This window comes from Lactuca saligna, chromosome 1 (genome assembly GCF_052625555.1).
Source record: "Lactuca saligna cultivar CGN05327 chromosome 1, ASM5262555v1, whole genome shotgun sequence".
Taxonomy (NCBI): domain Eukaryota; kingdom Viridiplantae; phylum Streptophyta; class Magnoliopsida; order Asterales; family Asteraceae; genus Lactuca; species Lactuca saligna.
In genome coordinates this window covers 43,681,674-43,703,207 of record NC_136417.1, presented here as the reverse complement: position 1 = coordinate 43,703,207, position 21,534 = coordinate 43,681,674, and the positions used below count along the sequence as shown (strand labels likewise).

Sequence of the window (21,534 nt, the reverse complement as noted above, 5' to 3'; positions counted from 1 at the left end):
TTTTGTTAACAAATTACGAAAACAAATATATAATTTTAATATTATAACTTATTAAATATTTCTTGTAAAGAAATAGTTGTTTTAATTCTACTATTTATTGAATTATTATTATAAAGACCAATTTTGCAGTTTGATTATTATGTAGTTTTTAACCTTTTTATACCGAATAGAGAAGGAAATTTCCATTCGCAGATTCCTTCGGGTCCCCATGGTCGCATGGAGTCAAATTTCTGAGTCGCCTTGGTCAAAATTCCATGGAACTTTCTTTCTTTTGTATATTTGTTTTGAAGTTCCGGAATTTAGAGGTGAATTATTGGAAGGAATAATGGTGTTTCACTTCCGATGTTTCTCTTTCGAATATGAAGCCAGAGCTCAAGCATAATCGACATCAACTGAAACATTTTATACTGCTTCATCGGATCTCAACTGCCCGAAATCCTATTCCCTTAGATCCTCAAATCTTGTCCTAAAAAGAACCAATCTGAGGGTTTTCAAAATCGCCGAGCTCAAGGCAGCAACTAGCGATTTTGGCATCTCTTCAAAGATCGGAGAGGGTGAATTTTGGAGTGTCCATAAGGGTACGATTAAGAGTTTTGAACATCCTTATGATGATATTCAGGTAGCTGTAAAGCTCGCCAAGGGAAGTTTGAAGGCAAGTTTGTCTTCTTCAACTTATTTATTTATCATCTCCAACTACTCACAGCTTCTACACTGTATTGAATGCTGATATTTTTGATATATGCAACAGGGGCATAGAAAATGGCTAAGGGAGGCGACTCTTCTTGGAGTGGTCGAGCATCCGAATCTTGTGAGACTAATTGGTTACTGTGTAGAAGATGATGAAACGAAAACACAACGGATTCTAGTATACGAATATATGCCTAATGGAAGCGTGGACCATCGTTTATCTTCAAGCTCTGAAGCTCCTCTCTCATGGACAATCAGACTGAAAGTGGCTCAAGACGTTGCTCGTGGCTTGGCGTATCTACATGAAGGAATGGACTATAAGGTATTTCAGTATTTGTTTCTACACCATGCATGGAGCATTCTTATAAAACCAGTAACATTGGTTTCATGTAGATTCTTTTCAGAGATTTGAAACCCTCCAACATTCTCCTAGATGATCAGTGGAATGCTAAGCTTTCAGATTTCGGATGGCTTCTTCGTCGTCAAGGTCTCGCCAATGTCTCAACAACGGTATGCAGTACAATTTTTTCGTGTATATGACATGTATTCACAATTGAACCACATAATTTTCTAAGTTTTGGTGATAAAATAGCATCAGGTAACAACAGGATACACAGCTCCAGAGTACACTGAAACAGGGTATCTCACATCCGAATGTGATGTATGGAGCTACGGGTCCTTCTTGTATGAACTTATAACGGGTAGTGTGCCATTGGCTAAGAACCAACCTAACGAACTAAACTTTTTTAGAAAGGGTGAAAGCCTACCTAGACTCAAAAAGATTCCGGGTAATTGTGGATCGAAGACTTGAAGATAATTACTCAATGAAGTCAGCAAAAAAGTTGTTGATTATAGCCGACAGATGCTTGTCTAAAAACCCCAAGTCAAGGCCAAAGATGAGCGAAGTCATGGAGATGGTTGACAAAGTCATTGAAGGTCCATCAAAAGCAAGCATTCTTGATACATGTCTTGGGAGTCCGGTTCGAGTGGTTTCTATAAAGTTGAAGAAAGTCTTTAGGTGTACCATGAAATTGCAATAAGATAACGGTAGCGGTGTAAATGCGACGGTTTGGTTTGGTTATTGGTCAAAACCGAACCTTAACCATTACAATTAGTTAATGTATTTCGATAAACATTAGGTAACAGTTAATATCGGTTTTGGTTGGTTGATGGTTAATATCAGATACACATAATAGTCTAAGATGACATAAAAATAAAAATATTTTTCTATAAAAATTGAAAAACATAAGGTTCATTGTTATAAAAAGTGAATGATTGTCTATATATAATTGTATTGATAGAATACTACTTATCCTATCTAATTCCAAATAATTACCTTTGAATTTTCAATTTCTAATATAACTACCTACCATATTTAATATTATATTATATGAAAAATATATATTAATATTTTTGGTTTGGTTCAATTTATAGTAGTTCGGTTTTAGATGAAAACCATAACCGAACCGTATGTATTTAGTTAATCAAGATTAGAAACTGCACCATATCTTTTAAATATGGTTTGATTATATCGATTAATTTGTTTATGATTCGGTTCTTAGGTTAATATGCACACCCCTAGATGATAGGGAAGGGAGGTTTGTTCTTGTTTTAAACTGATTTGTGTTTTTTTGGACCAATAAAGTGTTCTTGTTTGTGTATGTTGTAATAAAACGAACCAATAGGCAAAACTGAAGTAACAATACATGAATTTACCTTTCACCTTAATCTATATATATATATATATATATATATATATATATATATATATATATATATATATATATATATATATATATATATATATATATATATATATATATATATTTTTTTTTACATAATTCAAATACTGGATATCTATATTTCGGATAAAGATTGAGTTACCCATAAATTCTTTGCACAACCTTATTGCATAATATTATTGTCAGAACTGGTAGGTGTCCCGATCCACCACTCGATGTTGTCTCTGAAGACTAAATTTTTATTTATTTATTATTTTTTTATTGTGCAACTACTATTAGGTCCAATATAAATAAATATGCCCAAAATTTATAAAAGTTTAACAATCCAAATTCAATTTATTTCAACAACCCATAAAAATAAGCAAACACAGTCGTTTCGTGTTTCCACCTAACACGACATGACACAAATTTCTTTTCCATAACCCGAACATGACATAACACCATATCGCACAACACCATATCGTGTTTATTTTGCTAACACGAACACGGACTAATTAAAACACGAAACACACGACAACACGACAAAAAACATAAATTAATCAAATTAATCATTTCATTTATAGCATTTCCATTAAAAATCATTTCATCCATAAGCTCTCTTAAAAAAGTCAGCAAAACACAACTAAAATTAACACAAAACAACACGAGAAACATGACATAAACTAGTACTAAAATGTTTCAAACTTGTGACATCAAAAAATCCATTAAAACCTATGCCTCCATCGATTCATGCTTATTGTTCTTGCTAGCATCTTCCATAATATCTTCGTTAAGCTCTTATAAACGCAATTCTTCATCGCCTACAAAACAATAACATATATAACTTCATATAAACAAAAGCAAAACAAAAAAAAGGATAAAATCTTATTAAAAGGCAAATGTATACAGGTTCATAAAAACATAAGCATAACTAAATGTGAGAAGTCGAAAAATAAAAGCCATAAAAGAAAACTAAATATGAGGAATAAAAAACTAAATTTGATTCATCAAGATGAGAGATTTTTATGGACAAGGGACATTAATGGAGTTAAGATCTAACATCCATGGCTTCTGGACTAGACCATAAACTCATCTTTAGCTCAAAAGACTCAAAAATGCATAAATAGAACCCTAAGTTGGATCTAGCACATAGATTCATCAAGATGATAGATTTTTACCTCAAATGGCTTGCTAAGGTGAAGATAACTTTGGATCTACAAGCACAAGTTACTCCCAAGCAACCTCCAAGTGTTCCTCTTATTCTTCTTCACCACAAAACACTAACAAACATACTTTCATGCTCCACATCACCAAAATCACTTAGGGTTTCAATATTAGGGCATAGGGTGATGAAGGTTGATCAATATAATGTACAAGAGAAAGATAAATTGCTTAAATAGGGTAAAAACCCTAAAAATTAGGGTTTGTCCAACCCTTGCGTACGCCCTGCGTACTCCCACGTACGCCCAACGTACGTGGGTGAACCCGCGATCATTCGGAGATCTAGTACGCTAAGCGTACTCATAGAGTATGCCCAACGTACTAGCTAGGGACCAAAATGTAATGAATTAGGCATTAGGGGTTAAAAAGAAACATAGCGGAGCTCGAACTTACATGATTCAACATGTTTTCAGTTTAGTTGATTTGGTTAATTTGGTTCTGTTTTCAGTTTATAAACACGAGTATGATTCTTTGAAAATTAACCTTGAGTAAACTCATGTAAAATCTTCATAAATAAGCCCATACAAAAATGCATTATTTGTGTCAAATAACTAGTTAATCACTCCGTGCCTTACCTTATTAAAACAAAGTCCATCCGAATTAATAAAAAGTCTGATCAGGTACCCAACAATCATAAGTTTAGCTACTTGAGATAAGGTTTCGCCAAATTCAACCCCCCATTTGACTGTAACTCTTAGCAACAATAAGTTTTAGACAAAACTTCAAAAATGGTCCCTGTGGTTTTTGAAAATATCAAGTTTAGTCCCTAAGTTCAAAAAACCTCACGGATCGTCCCTGTGGTTTCAAAACTTTTAACATTTGGTCCTTCCGGCTAACTCCGTTACCATTTAGCCGTTAAGTCAGGGACATTTTTGTCATTTCACTCCTCGAGGACCATTTATGAGGTTTTGTATTCCTTTTTTTAAAATAAATAATAAATAAATAAAATTTAAGATGCAAGGGGTCCCACCTCTCTCTCTCTCTCTCTCTCTCTCCCTCTTCGTCGTCTTCCTCTTCCCAGTTTCCATTGACTTTCGGTATTGCGTCTCCATCTAAACAATCTTTATGTTTTTTCTTCTTCCGAGAACCAAATCGAACTCGTACGCAATCAGTTTCCTTCGATCCGCATACTCCCATTTCTCCTTCTCTCTTTCTCACACCGACTTCACCTAAACACCTAGAGGAGAAGCAGGAGCGGTATATGATTTCCCGTGAGCAATCTGATCTGGGTATTCAAAATTGATGATGATAAAAGCTGGAAATGATTAAATACAGATGGATTTGAACAAATGTGCCTACGCGTTTCATCAATCTATAGATATAACAAGATGTATGTATATAACATTACGCGAAATAAATTGAAAACCTAAATTAGTTTGGGGATACGAGAACTGGATGCTCAAAAGCTTGATAATTGCTTCGACCTACAGTGTCAACAAGATGATCAACAAAGCAAAGCAGTTATCTGATGTTTCAAGAGATAGGGTAGGGTTTTTATTAATCTGGTAGCTATGCTCCACCATTATTGTCTATATTTCTTGATTTTTTTTGGAGGAGATGATGGGTTACCCGAAACATTTGTTGTATTTTCTAGAATGTTGTTCATTGATATGATATGAATTAGGGCAGATTAACAAAATTGGGTTTTTTTTTTTTTATAAGGTTAGTAGGTAAAGCTTTTGATTTCTTCCATGGATTGTAGTTTTGGAAATGCACACACATTTGGTTTTAATGGAAACTGGGAAGAAGAAGAGGACGAAGAGAGAGAGAGAGAGAGAGAGAGAGAGAGAGGTGGGACCTCTTGCATATAAAATTTTATTTATTTATTATTTATTTAAAAAAAAGGAATACAAAACCTCATAAATGGTCCCTAAGGAGTGAAATGATAAAAATGCCCCTGACTTAACGGCTAAATGGTAATGGAGTTAGCCGGAAGAACCAAATGTTAGTTTTGAAACCGCAAGGACGATCCGTAAGGTTTTTTATACTTAGGGACTAAACTTGATATTTTCGAAAATCATATGAACCATTTTTGAATTTTGTCTAAGTTTTATATCAATCAACCTCACCGTTAGACTTATATTTTATTTCGTACACCAACTTACATCCTATAGATTTTCTACCTGTAAGGCATCCATCTCATCATTTATGGCTTTTATCCAATTAGGATCCCTACAAGCCTCATTATATATAACTTTTGGGTTCAATGATCTTGTTCATATTTGTTGTAAAGCAACACAACATATGCTCAAGTAAAGAATAGTTAACCACCTTCTCTATACCAAATTTATACTTCTCTTATTCGAAAAAGTCCTCATACCTCTTAAGGATTCTGAAAACCTACTAGACTTCGTAACACCATTAGGCAATACTTGATTAGAACTAGGCTCCACATCTGATGACTCGTATTTATTTGATGTACTCTCGTAAGAAACACTATTTTCATTCAATTTTTTATTTTGGTCATGAAAATATCCATCGAATGACACATTATCAACATTCAATACATGCTTACTAGGATCATGCACCTACAACAACATTTAATCTATGATTACTAACATCATGCACCCGATTTACATTACATTGTATGGAATTTATTTAACTCGTCATAGGGCGACGACTTACAATAATCTTCAACATGGTTGAAAACATTTAATTGACTTGTCGGGAGTTAGAGTTTTCTACTTAAGCCCACTAGACATTATGAAAGGTAGACTATGTTCATAGAATTTAAGTCCCTAAAGAAAAATATTAAGTTATTTTATAACATCCCCCAATTAAAGCATTGAACATTACTATAAAATATAAAAGCTCCAACAACATTTAAAAGGTGATGATCCTTCTGCTCAAGAAGTTCTTTCAATTCTGGGGTAGAAACACAATTTGTTTCATCTTTTCCCTTGAGTACAAGGCTTCATAGCCTTCATGCAATGTAATAGAATCCGATCTATAAAGAATAATATCACAATGATATGAATATGAATTCAGAAGTACACACAAAATTTTTAAACCAAGGTCTTTCTCATCATACTTAGTTTCCAAATTATCTTTGATGCAGTGGCAGATGCTAAGAGGGGCTACGGGGGGCCATGACCCCCCTAGTTTTAAGGTTTCTTGTACCTTGTATATATCGTTTTTCATAAAATAAATCCAATAATTTTCATATTTGCTACTTTGGCCTCCCCTGATTTGATTGCATTTAATAAAATTTATTAATCAATGGATAAAACCATTTACTGATAAATAGGATGGATAAAATCATTCACTGATAAAAAGGAAAAAATCATTGATAAAATAAAACTAATTGATAGACTCAAAATAAGCAGTATAACATTAGGAAAGTAATTAAATTAAGAAATTATCTCTAAAATATATAAAACAAAATCAAAGTTCTAATCAAAGCTACAAATTCTTCAACTCAAAATTTGAGTTTAAGAAAACAATAAACACCTAGAAATTTCGAAGCCGAAATCGTCTAAATCTCACCGGAAATAACGTTGCCGCTCCTCGCCTAACTACATGTCCACAACTGCTCTCTATCGCTGCTCACCCTACCACTGCTGTTCTGTCGTTGCTGGACTGCTGCTTTTGTGCCTCGATTTCTTTTCTCCTACTTGTGCTGTGCATGCTGCCGGCAACAACTCTTCCTCTCCGATCTGCTCTTATCTAGAGTAATTTACCGGTGCTTTTCTTCTCTTTCTCTCTGTAACTTACTAAAACACTTTCTTTTTCTTTTTGGACAAAATTGCAAAAATGGTCCCTGTGTTTGTCAAAATTATGTGGTTTTGGTCCAAAAAAGTTTGATGGTGTATCAGTGGTCTAATTTTGGATAATCTGTGCGATTTTGGTCCTTATAGTTAGCATTTTCGTGTGACTTTGGTCTATACCCAACCTAAAATGACTAATATGCCCTTAAAATTATTATTTTTCTATTTGTTTTAATTGAATTCTAATTCCTTTAATTAAAACAAAACAAAAAATATATATCAACCCACGAATCTCTCTCTCACACACAGAACTAAACATTTTAGATCAAACATTCATCCAAAAAAATCATCTGTGTTCTTCAATGTTCTTCAAGGTGTTCATCAGAAAAACAAAAAAAATTATCAACGATTTCCATTTTATGATAAACAAAAAACTCCTCGTTATCTTCAACAGTTAATCATCAGCAAACTTTTTAGATCACACAGCTCATATCTCAAATCGATGTACCCCTCCTTCTCTCACAATCACAGGTACTCTCCTTCCAGTTCTAGCTTCAATCGATAACAACCACAACCCTCCCTTCCTCATATTTTGTTCTGATTTGATTCTCACCCTACCTTCTTCGATTCAGATCACACGATCTTGGTGATGGTGTGTCTGGTGGTGTTGAATGGAATTCTGTGGTAAATCAAGAAGAGATTAAGGTTAGTCAACATGAGAGAAGAAGGTGAGGAGGGTTGATTTGTAGGGGTGGTGACAGGATGGTTGTCGGATCTCCATTGTTTCTCACCATTATTGAACCTCCATCATTGCCCACCATGGAGCTTTCAAACGACGGTATAAGCAGAGCAGGAGCTTTAAAATGATGGTGGAGGCAGATCAGGAGCTTTAAAGCGACATAGAAGTTCAATAAAACAAAACAGAGCATCGAAAAACTAACTTAGAAGATGGATGAGATGGAGCCCCCTGTGGAGGAAGAGAAGCACGATCTGACGCAAGCACTAATTTAAAAAAAAAAAAAAAAAAAAAAAAAAACGGGTTCAGGGGGACTTGGAAGAATCTTCGATGGTTGATGATGTTAATGGAGAAGCTCCGAAGGTAGCTTTAAAGAGAGGAATTTTGGAGAAGCTCCACCATTATCAGACATTGGATGCCATGTTTCAATTAATGGTCATAAGATGTAGGAGAACGAGAACCTGTGGACAACAGTGTAGGGGTTGATGAAGCAAGGAACGAACAAGTGGGGGATACATGGGGTAAGTCGGTTGGTGATCGTATAGAACAAACAGTAACGACCTAAAATGCAGGTCCTAGCTCCAACGATAGCTTTGATGCATGGATGTGGATTTTGGGTGAGTGTGCGTTCTTGAGACTATATGTTTGTGGAGTAATGGACTCCGATCTAGTATCTGAAACCGCTTGCTTATAGTAAACTGCAAATGGGAGAAGGCCACTGAAACCCTAGAAGTATCGGGGTTAAATGGAACCACGTGATGAAGGATGTTGGTTCCAGATAATGTTGTTAGTTCTGGATATCAGTGATGAGGATGGAACCGGGTGATGAAGGGCTTCTTTAAGATAAGAGTGGGGAATGGGTTATTGTTTTTATTATTTTTGTTTTAAGTTAAAAAGATATAAATTAAACTAGTTTATGTATTTTAACAATTAAAGAAAATAAAAAATATAAATTATAAGGGCATAACCGTCATTTTAAGTGTATAAGGACCAAAACCAATAGAAAAATCTAATTTTGGACCAGTGATGCACCAACATTTCGTTTTGGACCAAAATCACATAAATTTACCAACCACAAGGACCATTTTTGCAATTAACTCTTCTTTTTGTGTATGAGTTTAGACTTGATAATGAAAGGGTCGGTGGAGTAAGGAAAAAATAAAGGATATAGTACAATACTTTACCTGACAAAATATTTACCTTATCAATGATCAATTTTTAATTTATTAATGTTATTTATTGTTTGTTTAATATGTAAATACAATATATAAACAATAGAATACTTATAAATTGAACGAATATAATTATGGGTTAGAATGTAATGAGATTAAATATAATGACAATATATAATTATTTAGTTTTGATATAATCATGAAAAAATCAATAATTTTTATTTTTAAAAAATGTATGTAAACGTTAGTTATAATATATTTACATTTTGAAAGGGAACTTACCAAAGAAAAAAAAGATTCTAATGAGTGATGTAAAAAATATTTGTTACTAGTTTTCTTGTTTCGAATTTGATGTCATAATTTTAAACCTTTTTTTTTGTCCATATGATTTTGTTATGAAATTTTAATCTCGGTCCTCCTAGTTGTAATGTTTGTGTTGAAGTTGAATACTTAAGCAAATCTCTACATTTCTTGAAGTTTGTGTAAGAAAAACTTTTATTTTTAATGTATCTTACTTGTGTGATCCTTCTTCGTAAATATAGATTCAAGTTTAACTAAAGAAAAACTTTTATTTGATCACTTCTTGAAGAGGGTTGTTATGTAAGTGAAGTTCGATTTGAACAAGAGCTTTACGTTCCTTTCTTTATCATTATTTGTCCAGGTAGATTTTCTTTACCTCCAAAAGAATCCAAGTCATTTTGAGCCAACTTCTCTCTTATCTTTACACGATCTAATAATGGAAGATCATACTTGATGGTAGCCATAAAAATGATTACATAACCTATAGAAGGCTCGGAAAAACTAATAATATGGAAGCATGTTTATAGGGTATGGAAAACTAATGAGGTCTTGAAAGAAGTTGAAGGAAGAAATCTATTAAAGGAAAAGGAATTATTGGATGCCACAGAGTATAAGAAATCAAATTTAAAGAACCCTTTAAAGGGTTTAGGCTATATATAAGGGTTTTGGAATCTTGAAACATGGAGCTCTAATACCACTTGTTATATAAAAGTGGTGCTTAAAACACAATTTTTTTAAATCTTGCAATCCCTTAGCCCAACCTTATTCCAAAAAAATTCCCCATCTCTAAATATGTTCTAGGAATCCAACCCTTCAAACTGGAAGTCTAATTTTTTTGGAAACCCGAACCTCGGAGTTGAATATGTTCGGGAAATCCAACCCAAACCATCCAACCCTAAAAGACGAGAAAATGGAAAGGGAAAAGCATTGATTAGAAAAAAAGCGGCCGCTCAACAATAAACATAAGAAGAAGGGAAAAAAATTAGCGGGATCATGAGTCGACATTTCTGATGATCCCATAATTGGAAATGCGCAAAAATATGATCATTTTTGGTGACACATTATTGAGCGGTTTTACAAGCGTATGGGTCGTGGTAAGTACCGTATAAAAGAGGAATGTATTAGAAAGTTTCATAAAATGAACAAATTGCTCACAAAATTCAACAGGACGTACAACAACTTGCTAAGTCAATGAAAAGGAAGGGAAAACAATACTATTATTTTCGAGACAGACGCTTGAACTTTTTTAAATTTGACAACAATGGGAGGCCATTCAAATTTATCGATGTTTGGAAATTCTTAGTTACTTCCCTAAAATGACAAAAAGTGTATGTCATCGAAGAAAGTGGTTCGAAAAGAACCAAAATTTCCGAGACAAGTTACACTACTTCACCGGATGCTCATTTCGGGTTTGATATGAATAGAGAGGGTGGGCTTGAACTCAAAGAGGTAGTCCACCCGGTGGGTCAAGATAGGGTGAAAAAGATAGGGTTTTCATCTAATGCATCGGGAGTCGAAAGAGGATTTGATGTGTGTAGAGATGGCAACGGGAGCGGGGAATACATGGGACCCCAATCCCTATACCCCATCCCCAAATTCTCATTCAAATCCCCATCCCTATCTCCATTGTGAATATAAATAAATCATCATCCCCACCCCCAATGAGGACCTAGATGTGCGCAATGTGGCAAATAGTTTCGAAAAATATAATTTCAATTTCGAAACTCGTTTGCAATTCGAAAAGGAGAAAACACACTAAAGAAAAGAATGAGCGATAAAAGAAGCAAAAAACACGAAAAAAACTCGAAATGTTAAATTTTAATGCAAAAGATCGACAATTTTTTTTCGGAAACGAGCTCGTGATGGTTTTGGAGGCAGAGGAAATCATGAAAAAATATTTCAATTAGTGTTATTTTGTATTGTTTTTTATTTACTTTTCATTTTTTCCTATGTAATCATTTAATTAAAATAATGAAATTTCTATTTTATTATTTTAAATATGTATTTCAAATATTTATATAATTATAAAATTATATTTTAACATTAATTAAGAAAAAAAGAATTAAAAAAATAAAAGGTTGTGTGGTAAACCAATTCACATCACTTAATCGGGCAAATAGCAGGATAAGAAAAAATGATATGACACTAATAACATGCCCAAAAATTAGAGGTGTCAAATCGGGTCATCGTGTTGTGTTTTTGTCTGACACGACACGATACAACACGACAATGTTTTATATAACACGAACACGATACGATACGATGTTGTGTTTTTTCTAACTAACACGAAAACGAACCAATTAAAAAAAACAATAAACACGACACGAAAAAATAACATAATATAACAATTAGTGTATTTAATTAATATTTAATCATACATAATACGAAAAACACGATAAACACGAGAAACATGACAAATAAATGCTAAATCTTGTCAATATCGTGTCGAATTTTGAACACGAACACGACACGACGCGACATCGTGTTTTTTACACTTGACACGAACATGACACGAATACGAATTCAAATTTCAGTTTCGTCCAAATTTCGTTTAATGTCGTGTATTTTTACCATGTCGTGTTCACAATTATCACCCCTACCAAAAATACGATGTCACACCCGCAAATTCTGATAGGAAAATTGATAGTTGCAAGTTGCAACAAAACTCGTAATAACTGTTTTAGAAAGATTGCCTAAAACAGAAAAGCTCATCTATACATAAAAGGTTTTTGGAGCATATTACCCACTTACCAATATTATATTTTTTTATACACAAGACAACATTATTGCATTATGTATTTTTCCACTCGATATATAACTTACTATCGTGGATTACACGTCTATGAGTTTCAATCTACGTATATATTTTATATCTATAATACACGTAGAAAAAGAACCATCTGCAGAAATAAACGTGTATCAATGGTTTATGATTTTTCACATTCACGAAAATTTCAAAAATCATGAGAAACCATATTCAATGTCCAAATATTTCCTATTGGTCTTTCGAATTTTAGATCAAATTCTCGGATTCACATTACATGTCATTGAATCATAAAGTAATAAAGAACGTTTCAAAGCAATACCACTTGGTTTCCATGTAGAGAAAACCTATTAAATTCAATTATTTTCAAGTCAAAAGTTTCATGGGACCAGAGGAAATTGTGTCCATAACTTCCTCTCGCATTGCTGATAAATTCAATTATTTTCATGTCAAAGCATCAATGGGTTGAAGAAAAAATGGTGTTTCATTGCCGATGTTTCTCCTTCTCTTTCCAAGAAGACGAAGAGATCGAATATGAAACCAGAACTCAAACAAAATCGACTTCCACTCACGACTATTATACTGCTTCTTCGGATTTGAATCGGACCATTTCCGATTTTCATGCGAAGCCATCAGGATTCCCAAACTTGATCAAGAAACCAAACAATTTGAGGGTTTTCACATTCGCTGAGCTCAAAGCAGCTACTAATAACTTTGATATTGCTTGGAATATAGGAGAGGGTGGATTTGGGTGTGTATACAAGGGTGTGATCCAGAATTTGGAACATCCTTTCGATGAGATTCAGGTCGCTGTGAAGTATGCCAAAGGAGTAATGAAGGAAAGTTTGTCTACTTACCCTTTCCTCTTTATGTAATTGTATCATTTCTAGGTTGAGATCATTATCGTATAGAGATCATTATTTGTTTGAGTTTCACTGATTAACCTTGATTATGTTGCAACAGGGGCATAGAGAGTGGTTAACCGAGGTTAATGTTCTTGGGGTGGTTGTGCATCCAAACCTTGTCAAACTAGTAGGTTACTGTTCGGAAGACACAGAAAAAGGAATGCAACTGTTTTTAGTATACGAATACATGCCTAATGGAAGCCTGAAGGATCATCTATCTACAAGATCACAAACACCTCTCTCATGGAGCATGAGACTGAAAGTGGCTCAAGATGCTGCTTGTGGCTTAGCGTATCTACATGAAGAAATGGATTCTGAGGTACTATTAAGTATACTCCCTCGACATACAAGAAAAATGAAAAGAAAAGTAGTTTACAAAGTACAAACGAACGTGCTTCCAAAACCAGTAACATTGGTTTTTTGTAGATTATTTTCAGGGATTTCAAATCCTCCAACATCCTTCTAGATGCTCAATGGAACGCTAAGCTTTCGGATTTTGGTGTGGCTCGAATAGGTCCTCAAGAAGGACGCACTCATATCTCAACCATGGTAATATTCATGAAACCTTCATTTACACATTCATAATAGTTTTATGATAAAATTCTGTCATTAGTTTCAAGGAACGGTGTTATATGCGGCACCAGAGTACATTGAATCAGGGTATTTGTCATCCAAAAGTGACGTATGGAGCTACGGGGTCTTTCTATATGAACTTATCACGGGTAGGCGCCCATTGGATAAGAATCTACCTCAAGGTGAACAGAAGCTTCTAGAATGGGTAGGACGCTACACACACTCCAAAAGCCTCCACCATATCATTGATCCGAGACTTGAAGGTACATGCTCATTGAAGTCCGTACAAGCTTTGGTCAACATTGCCAATCTTTGCTTACAAAAACACCCGAGATCAAGGCCAAAGATGAGTGAGGTTTTAGGATTGGTTAATGCATTGATTGGGGCTCTATCACAAACAACAAGTCCTGTGCGACCTTCGGTCCAGATGATTGAGGTTAACTGTAAGGAGATTGTTACCATGGATGAAAAGAATCAAGAGTACACGAGACATGAAGGAGAGAGAGTTTCCATTGATATCCAACTTATAGAGACTTCTATCGTTCCTCCTATATCCCAATCGAAGCCATCGAAGCCAGTGAAATCTTTGATTAGAAAGAAGTGGTGTTGTGTATCGTAGCAATTCGCAAAAGACAATGATCTTGATATTACATTAAGATTGAGCTAGATTCGGCTCTAAACGTTAGCAATTCATTATATAAGTTAAAACAACATTTGACCCGTGTGCTTCAATGGCATGATCGTGCCATGGCCAATGAGAACATTGCATGGTTTGGGCAACACTGATAACAGTCGTGAAAAGTTCAATGAATCTCAAAAAATCTAGGAGTTTTCAATACATTTAAAACCTAATTTTTTTTTTTTCGTTTTTCATGGTGGAGAATTAGTGAATCGTCATTCACTTACCTTCAAATTATTTGCATGATAGATTACGACATCCCTCTTCTAATGTTTGAATAATGTTGTTGGATCCTAGCCTTAATTTCTCATTTGGGTGTTTAATTAAGGATTCATTTCTAATCAAACTTTGTCCTTTTCTATTTCAAATGTTGAACGTCAACAGCAACGCTTCCGGCTCAAATTCCTCTGGCTCGTTCTCACTCATGAACTTTTGTGAGAGAGTGATCTTTGATGGGTCCAATTTCGATGATTGGATCCGCAACATTCGAATGGTCAATCGTTATGAAGACAAAGAGTATGTCCTTAATGGAAAGCTGACGAAAATCAACCTCAACACTGCCACTGCTGAAGAGATCTCTGCCTTTGAGGCCCATGAGCGTGATGCTACGAAAGTCCATTGCATCATGCTAGCGACTATAACTGCAGAACTCCAGAATTCCTATGAGGACATGTATCCCTATGAGATGCATCAAGATTTGTTGGACCAGTACCACCAAAGCACTAGGCAAGAAAGGTACGAGATCATCACTTCGATGATCACTGCCAAAATAGGTAATGGAGGGTCCCTTACCGCTCATCTACAAAAGATACAAAGATATGTTGATCGCCTGCTAGAGTTAAATGTTAACTTTGATGAAGAGCTGACAATTGACATCATCCTTCATTCTTTGCCTTCCTGCTACAACCAGTTCCGCATAACCTACCACATGAATAAGGAAGATGTCACTTTGAGCAAGTTTCAAGGCTTGCTAAGGATTGCTGAGAGAAATCTCAAAGATAAGTCTGTATGAAGTAAGAAAAACATACCCAAACTGATATAAGAAAAAATAACAAACATATTTTGAAACCAAACATATGTCCTGCTATATCATGTTAAGAAAATTTTATATTAATATATATATATATATATATGTAAGAATAAAACTTTTATAATAATATATTAAGATTTACATGAGTATTAGGTAGAGTTGTAAACGAACTGAATGTTTAACGAACTGTTCGTGAACCGTTCGGTAGGAAGTTCGTTTATTTAATAAATGAATGATTATGAACACAAATTCTCGTTCGTTTAGTTAAATGAGTGAACATGAAGAATAATCTCGTTCGTTCAATTATGTTCGTAAGCGCTCGTTTATATTGTTTGTTTACGTTTTTTTATGTTCGTTCATATAAGTTCAATTTATGTTCATATATGCTTAATTGTGTTTGATTATATTCAATTATACTTCTTTATATGTGTTCATTTAACATGTTCATTAACATAAATGAACAAACATGATAAATGTAATTTGTTAAACGAATGAACATGAATAAAAAAATCGTTCGTTTATCCATTTGTGTTCATTCATTTGTTCAGCTAACTTAAACGAACGAACATGAATGTTCGGTTCGTTTACAACTATAATATTACGTGATAAAATTTATAATAAAAAGTCAAAACCATATCATTTGAATTAATTATAAATATAAAAAAACATTAGAGTTTTAATACCATATATCGTTGGATGCTTTTGAAATATATAAAATTACATAAAATTGTATATAGATATAAACTAAAATTGGATATAATGATGATAAAATTATTTTTTCTAGACCATAATCATCAAAGGTTAAAAATCATCCAAATTTTAAAACCAAAGGTTAAGCTTTCAATTGATATCAATTTTTTTATGCATATTAGTAAATGATGATCTTTTATACGTAAAACTACATGCTAGTTGAAAACTTAGCAGACAATTAAAAATATTACTTGATAGTTAAAAAGTTAGCAGCTAGCTTATAAGTTAGTTAATAAAAATGATGTTTGGTAAAAAAAACTAGTTAATAAGTTAACTGGATGATATAAAATGTCATAAATTGACATTTAAGATGATAAGTTTTCTATAAATAATTAAGGATATATTTGGAATATTTTAAAAAAGTTCAGAAAAATTAGTTTAAGTAACTTTTTTAAAAAAGTCTCTTATAAGCATCCATTACAACTAAAAAAACTCGAAAAATATGTTTGATTATCAATTAGTTGTGTCACGCCAAATAAAGTCTATGTAAGAAGCCATGTCAAACATTTTGTACATATTACAAGTGTTCAACATTCTAAAAAGAAACAATATTATTGTATGGTATTAATTTTAATTTATAAAGTCATATAACAAATATTTATTATTTTGTTAGATGAAGGTTAATAAATTATAAAATCCATTAATTATATGGTTGTTTCAAATAAAGAAATCATAATTGTTAAACTATACTTATATGTACTTATATAAGATATATTTTGTTTGAAATAAAGTCATCATACCTATTAAAATATATTTATATTTAATCGTGTTTGATAATTATCAAAAATATGGATATGATTTATTTATTTTAAAGGGTATTTTATTCAATTTATTAAAATCTAAAAAAAAAAATTGTTAAAAAGTAGTTTTTGGATTTAAAATTTTTATTTAACCTAAAATTAAAAACTCCTACCACCAAATTTAATTTTTTGAATTTTTTTTCTTAAAACCCAAAGAAAGCTTCTAGAAGCTAGGTACTTAAAGCATCCATAATACAAGTAGTATAAGAGTTGAATAAGGTGATAACTAGAATTGAATAAAAGTTGAATGAAGTGTGAGTAATGACATAGAGTAGAGTTAAATAATCATTGAATGGTTCAATAGAAATAATAAAGTAATGATTAGGATTGATTATGTGTTTAATAAGTTGTGGGTGGTGTTGTATAGATTTTTAATGGATTGTGGATGCCTAAGAGTAATGTTTTAAAAACCGGTTTGAACCAGTCGGTAGAACCGGTTAGATCAAGAATCGGGGAAGAGAGCAGTTCAACTATCATCGGTTTTATGTCTATTTATGAACTGAAACAAACCAGTCGATTTTTACAAAAATCCGGTTGAACCGGTTAAATTGAATAAAAACACATATAATTGAAACATTTTGCATAATAAACCTTTGGTGGTTTTTTCATATCTATTTACGATTTTTCTGAATCAATACACATGATAAATGTTATGAAGTTTTTTGAAGCATTTGTATTCATATATGATTTTATGTTTTTAATGCACGTGGACTGATGTAAAACTAATGATTATGTGTTATTCTAATGTATTTAAATTGATTTACAATTTGTTTTCATATGTATTATTAATGTTTGAACTTGTACACATCAAATTTTTGTTTTATGTATGTATGTATCCGTTGAAATTACGAAAAAATATGAAAATTATAGAAACCGATTTTACTCGACGGTTAAACCGGTTGAATCGAAAACCGATTACCATACCAGTTCAACTAAAAAACTGGTTTTTAGAACATTACCTAATAATATACAATAAAATAATATAATTATCTTAAAATAGATTGTAATTATAGAGAATCTAAAATCTTAAATAAATTGATAGTGTTGGTATATAAAACCATATATAACTTCACCACTAAATTATCCTAATTTCTAAAACAAATTCCCAAAATAGAAGAGAGTGTATAAAAATTAGAAAGTCAATTATATGGCTGGAAAGGAAACTTCCCCTTGCTTTCACCTTCAAATTTTCCATTGATCTTTTTCTTAAATTCTGGCCTTTTGAAGTTGATTTGAATGAAAAATGGTGTTTTATTGGCGTTGTTTCTCGTTTGGAGAAGAGGAAGAGATTAAATATGAACCCAGAACTAAAACAGAATCGACTTCAACTGAAGAGATCGAATATGAATCCGAAAGTCAAACACAATCGTCTTCAGCTCAAACATTTTATACTGCTAGTGCTTCATCAGCATCCTCAAACTGGCCCGGAAAACCAAACTCATTGAGGGTTTTCACAGTCGCTCAGCTCGAGGTAGCAACTGATAATTTCAGTAGTGCTAGGAAGATTGGAGAAGGTAGATATGGAAGCATATATAAGGGTGTGGTTAAGAGTTTGGAACATCCTTTTAATAAGATACAGGTTGCTATCAAGTACGCCAAACGAGTAACGAAGGCAAGTTTGTCTGCCTCAATTTTTTTTTTTTCTTTCTAAGTTCGAATTAACAAGACCAATGCCTTTATGTTTGTATTTTTTTTAAGTTCAGATGAATTTCAAGTGCAAAACTGATTTACATTGCTTGTTTGAAGATTGATTTAGCATCCAACGGGTTTCCATTTCGTAGTTCGTTATGGATTATGTTTTTGCAACAATTTACAGCCCATAGTTTATTAATTATATCCCCGCAAAACGATGGAGAAAGACAACGAATAATTAGTTGGTATTAGTATATTTTTAAAGAGCTTTTTAGTCAAAATCTTACCATTTTTTTTTCTACCTTTGCATTGCCGTGTTGATTAGGCTAATTTATCCATTCATAATTCTTTATGCGTTTGAGTTTCATTGGAAATCTTAACTATGTTGCAACAGGAACACAACTGGTTAGATGAGGTTAACTTTTTGGGGGTAGTTGAGCATCCAAACCTCGTCAAACTAGTTGGTTACTGTGTGAAAGACAATGAAATTGAAAGAGGAATAGTACAGCTGCTATTAGTCTACAATTACATGCCTAACAAAAGCGTGAGGGATCATTTGTCTACAATGTCTGAATCACCTCTTTCATGGACCATGAGACTGAAAGTGGCTCAAGATGCTGCCCGTGGCCTCGCATATCTACATGAGGGAATGGACATTCAGGTAGTTTAAATGCTTCGCCATACGATAAGGAAAAAAAGTAGTTTACAAATGGGCATGCATCATGCTTAATTACAAGACGTAAACTTTGGTTTTTTGTAGATTCTTTTTAGGGATTTCAATTCTTCCAGGCTCCTTCTAGACAATCAATGGAATGCTAAGCTTTCGGATCTTGGGGTCGCTCGAATAGGTTCTCAAGAAGGAGAAACTGATGCGTTTGTAGGAAACGTGGCATATTCGTCCCCAGAGTACGTTCTAACAGGGAAAGTGTCATCCAAGAGTGATGTATGGAGCTACGGGGTCTTTCTATATGAACTTATCACGGGTAGGAAACCAGTGGATAGGAATCGGCCTCAAAACGAGCAGAAGCTTATAGAATGGGTGAAACCCTACGTACACTCCAAAAATCTCCAGCCTATCATCGATCCGAGACTTGAAGGTGTGTGCTCTATGAAGTCAGCACAGGCGTTGGTCACTATAGCCGATCTTTGCTTAAAAAGGAATCCGAGATCAAGGCTAAAGATGAGTGAGGTCTTAGAACTTGTTAATGGAGTCACTGGGGTTCCATCACAAGTAACCAATCTGACTCCAGCTCGCAAGAGTTCAAAGCTCTTGAAATCTTGGTTTACCAAGGCTTGTTGTTGTGTCTGCATAGAAAGTAAGAAATAACATTCATGTCGCCATCAACCAAATAAGCACCTGCTTTCTGTCTTGTGGAGCAGTGAACGTGGAGAGAGGTAAATAGACATTTCATAAACACTGCGTCTTTGACATAAGTGAATGGAGCGTGCATTGTGCATTACAACTGTTATTAGTATTTTTTTTTATCATTGGTCTATTTTGAGTTATACATTGATCTTGATGTTCTCAATTCATTTGTATATTGGTCCAAAATACGCTGTCAAGTTTGCAGTGCATTTTAGGGTCAAACCCCATGTGGCTCCATTCATTTAGTTCCTGTGTATCGATGTGTACGTCGCTTGCATAGGTGCGCAAGATATATCACTACATATTGGTCATATTCAGTCTCATGAAACAAAAGAAATTGAGTTTGAATTTTTATGAAGAGTATATGATCCTCATGTATTGTTAGCGGACAAATTTCTCTCATTTTTATCACATTTGGTTTTCTTTGATAGCTATAGATGAAAACTTGTCATTCCATATGTAGGAAACATGTGAAAGAGTTACTGCAGATGTTGAATGATCTTGATTGTAGAGGAGTAGGAATTAGAAAATAGAAAGTGATAGGATCATTCTCTTTATTGCAACTTGTAAAACAAGTGGCATGTGATTTTTGGAAATTTATTATAGTTGAAGAATATGTGATGGATTATTAGTATTTTTTTTTAACTTGGATGTTGCATAAGCAAAGTGAGAGAAATTAATTTTTATAATTTAGTAGAAGTTAAAGAAGTGATGAATTGTTCTCTCTCATTTCCACATTGCATAAGAACTGATACATAAATCTTAAAAAATTTAAATGTTTGATAGAAGACGATAAATTATAATACTTTTTAATGTTTGAGTTACATAATAAATAATGAGTTATATCATTACAAGACACGCGAACGTTAGCAGCGACAGACGTCATCACTAGAAGCTAGGTATGTTGTCGCTAAAGCCTTTTGCGGCGACGTATCGCCGCTAAAAAGTCATTATTGTTGCCTCGTTGCAAATGCTCCATATGTCACCGCTAATGCTCACCGTCACCGCAAATGCTATGTTGTCATTAATGCACAAAGTCGCCGCAAAAGACTAGTCACCACTAATACCTACTCATCGCCGTTAATAGTATTTTTTTGTATTTAACATTAAAATTATAAAAAACAATATAACATGTATAAAAACTGCTACATAACTTTATTTTGCAGAAAAATAGTTCGAAACATTAACCACACTTAATACTATTTCTGATCCAAAATATTCATCCAAACATGGTGCAACATATCCAAAATACTAACCCAAACAAAACATTTCATAAATCCTAAAAAAGTAGTTACTTGTCCTCATCACTCCCCTCGTTTCCTTCGTTTTCATTTCATTGCAACAACGATCGAAACTAGTCTTCCAGTGTCGCACTGCAAGTCGGGTCTTTAAGCATTGTTTGCAGCATTTCCAACTACAAAGAAAATAAAATATCTTAGCAACATATCATAATAGCATTGTACTTTCCAAAAATTACCAAAATACAAAATT

The 21,534-nt window shown here is 33.5% G+C and overlaps 2 protein-coding genes and 1 pseudogene across 3 annotated transcripts; all 3 read left to right on the top strand.

The window, feature by feature from the left end:
• Positions 1-310: 310 nt before the first annotated feature.
• Positions 311-1,941, top strand: LOC145034492 (serine/threonine-protein kinase PCRK2-like; annotated as a pseudogene). The gene is made up of 4 exons (XR_013678087.1): positions 311-652; positions 749-1,009; positions 1,081-1,197; positions 1,280-1,941. The product of XR_013678087.1 is annotated as a serine/threonine-protein kinase PCRK2-like (transcript).
• Positions 1,942-12,743: 10,802 nt separating this feature from the next.
• LOC145034478 (serine/threonine-protein kinase PCRK1-like) lies at positions 12,744-14,506 on the top strand. Its single transcript, XM_078982902.1, has 4 exons — positions 12,744-13,138; positions 13,272-13,532; positions 13,640-13,762; positions 13,827-14,506. The coding sequence occupies exons 1-4, from the start codon at positions 12,755-12,757 to the stop codon at positions 14,403-14,405; spliced, it is 1,347 nt and encodes a 448-aa protein (XP_078839028.1). The 5' UTR covers positions 12,744-12,754; the 3' UTR covers positions 14,406-14,506.
• A 3,689-nt stretch (positions 14,507-18,195) lies between these two features.
• On the top strand, positions 18,196-20,659 carry LOC145034469 (serine/threonine-protein kinase PCRK2-like). Its single transcript, XM_078982890.1, has 3 exons — positions 18,196-18,657; positions 19,072-19,338; positions 19,438-20,659. Exons 1-3 carry the CDS (start codon positions 18,289-18,291, stop codon positions 20,002-20,004), a joined length of 1,203 nt encoding a protein of 400 aa, XP_078839016.1. The 5' UTR covers positions 18,196-18,288; the 3' UTR covers positions 20,005-20,659.
• Positions 20,660-21,534: the final 875 nt, after the last annotated feature.

Bases quoted from the DNA above. Each gene is read 5' to 3' on its own strand.
- LOC145034469 (XM_078982890.1), top strand. From the start codon at position 18,289: ATGGTGTTTTATTGGCGTTGTTTCTCGTTTGGAGAAGAGGAAGAGATT. The intron at 18,658-19,071 runs GCAAGTTTGTCT...ATGTTGCAACAG, and splicing joins ACGCCAAACGAGTAACGAAG to GAACACAACTGGTTAGATGA. The intron at 19,339-19,437 runs GTAGTTTAAATG...GGTTTTTTGTAG, and splicing joins ATGAGGGAATGGACATTCAG to ATTCTTTTTAGGGATTTCAA.
- LOC145034478 (XM_078982902.1), top strand. From the start codon at position 12,755: ATGTCAAAGCATCAATGGGTTGAAGAAAAAATGGTGTTTCATTGCCGA. The intron at 13,533-13,639 runs GTACTATTAAGT...GGTTTTTTGTAG, and splicing joins ATGAAGAAATGGATTCTGAG to ATTATTTTCAGGGATTTCAA. The intron at 13,763-13,826 runs GTAATATTCATG...TTCTGTCATTAG, and splicing joins GCACTCATATCTCAACCATG to TTTCAAGGAACGGTGTTATA.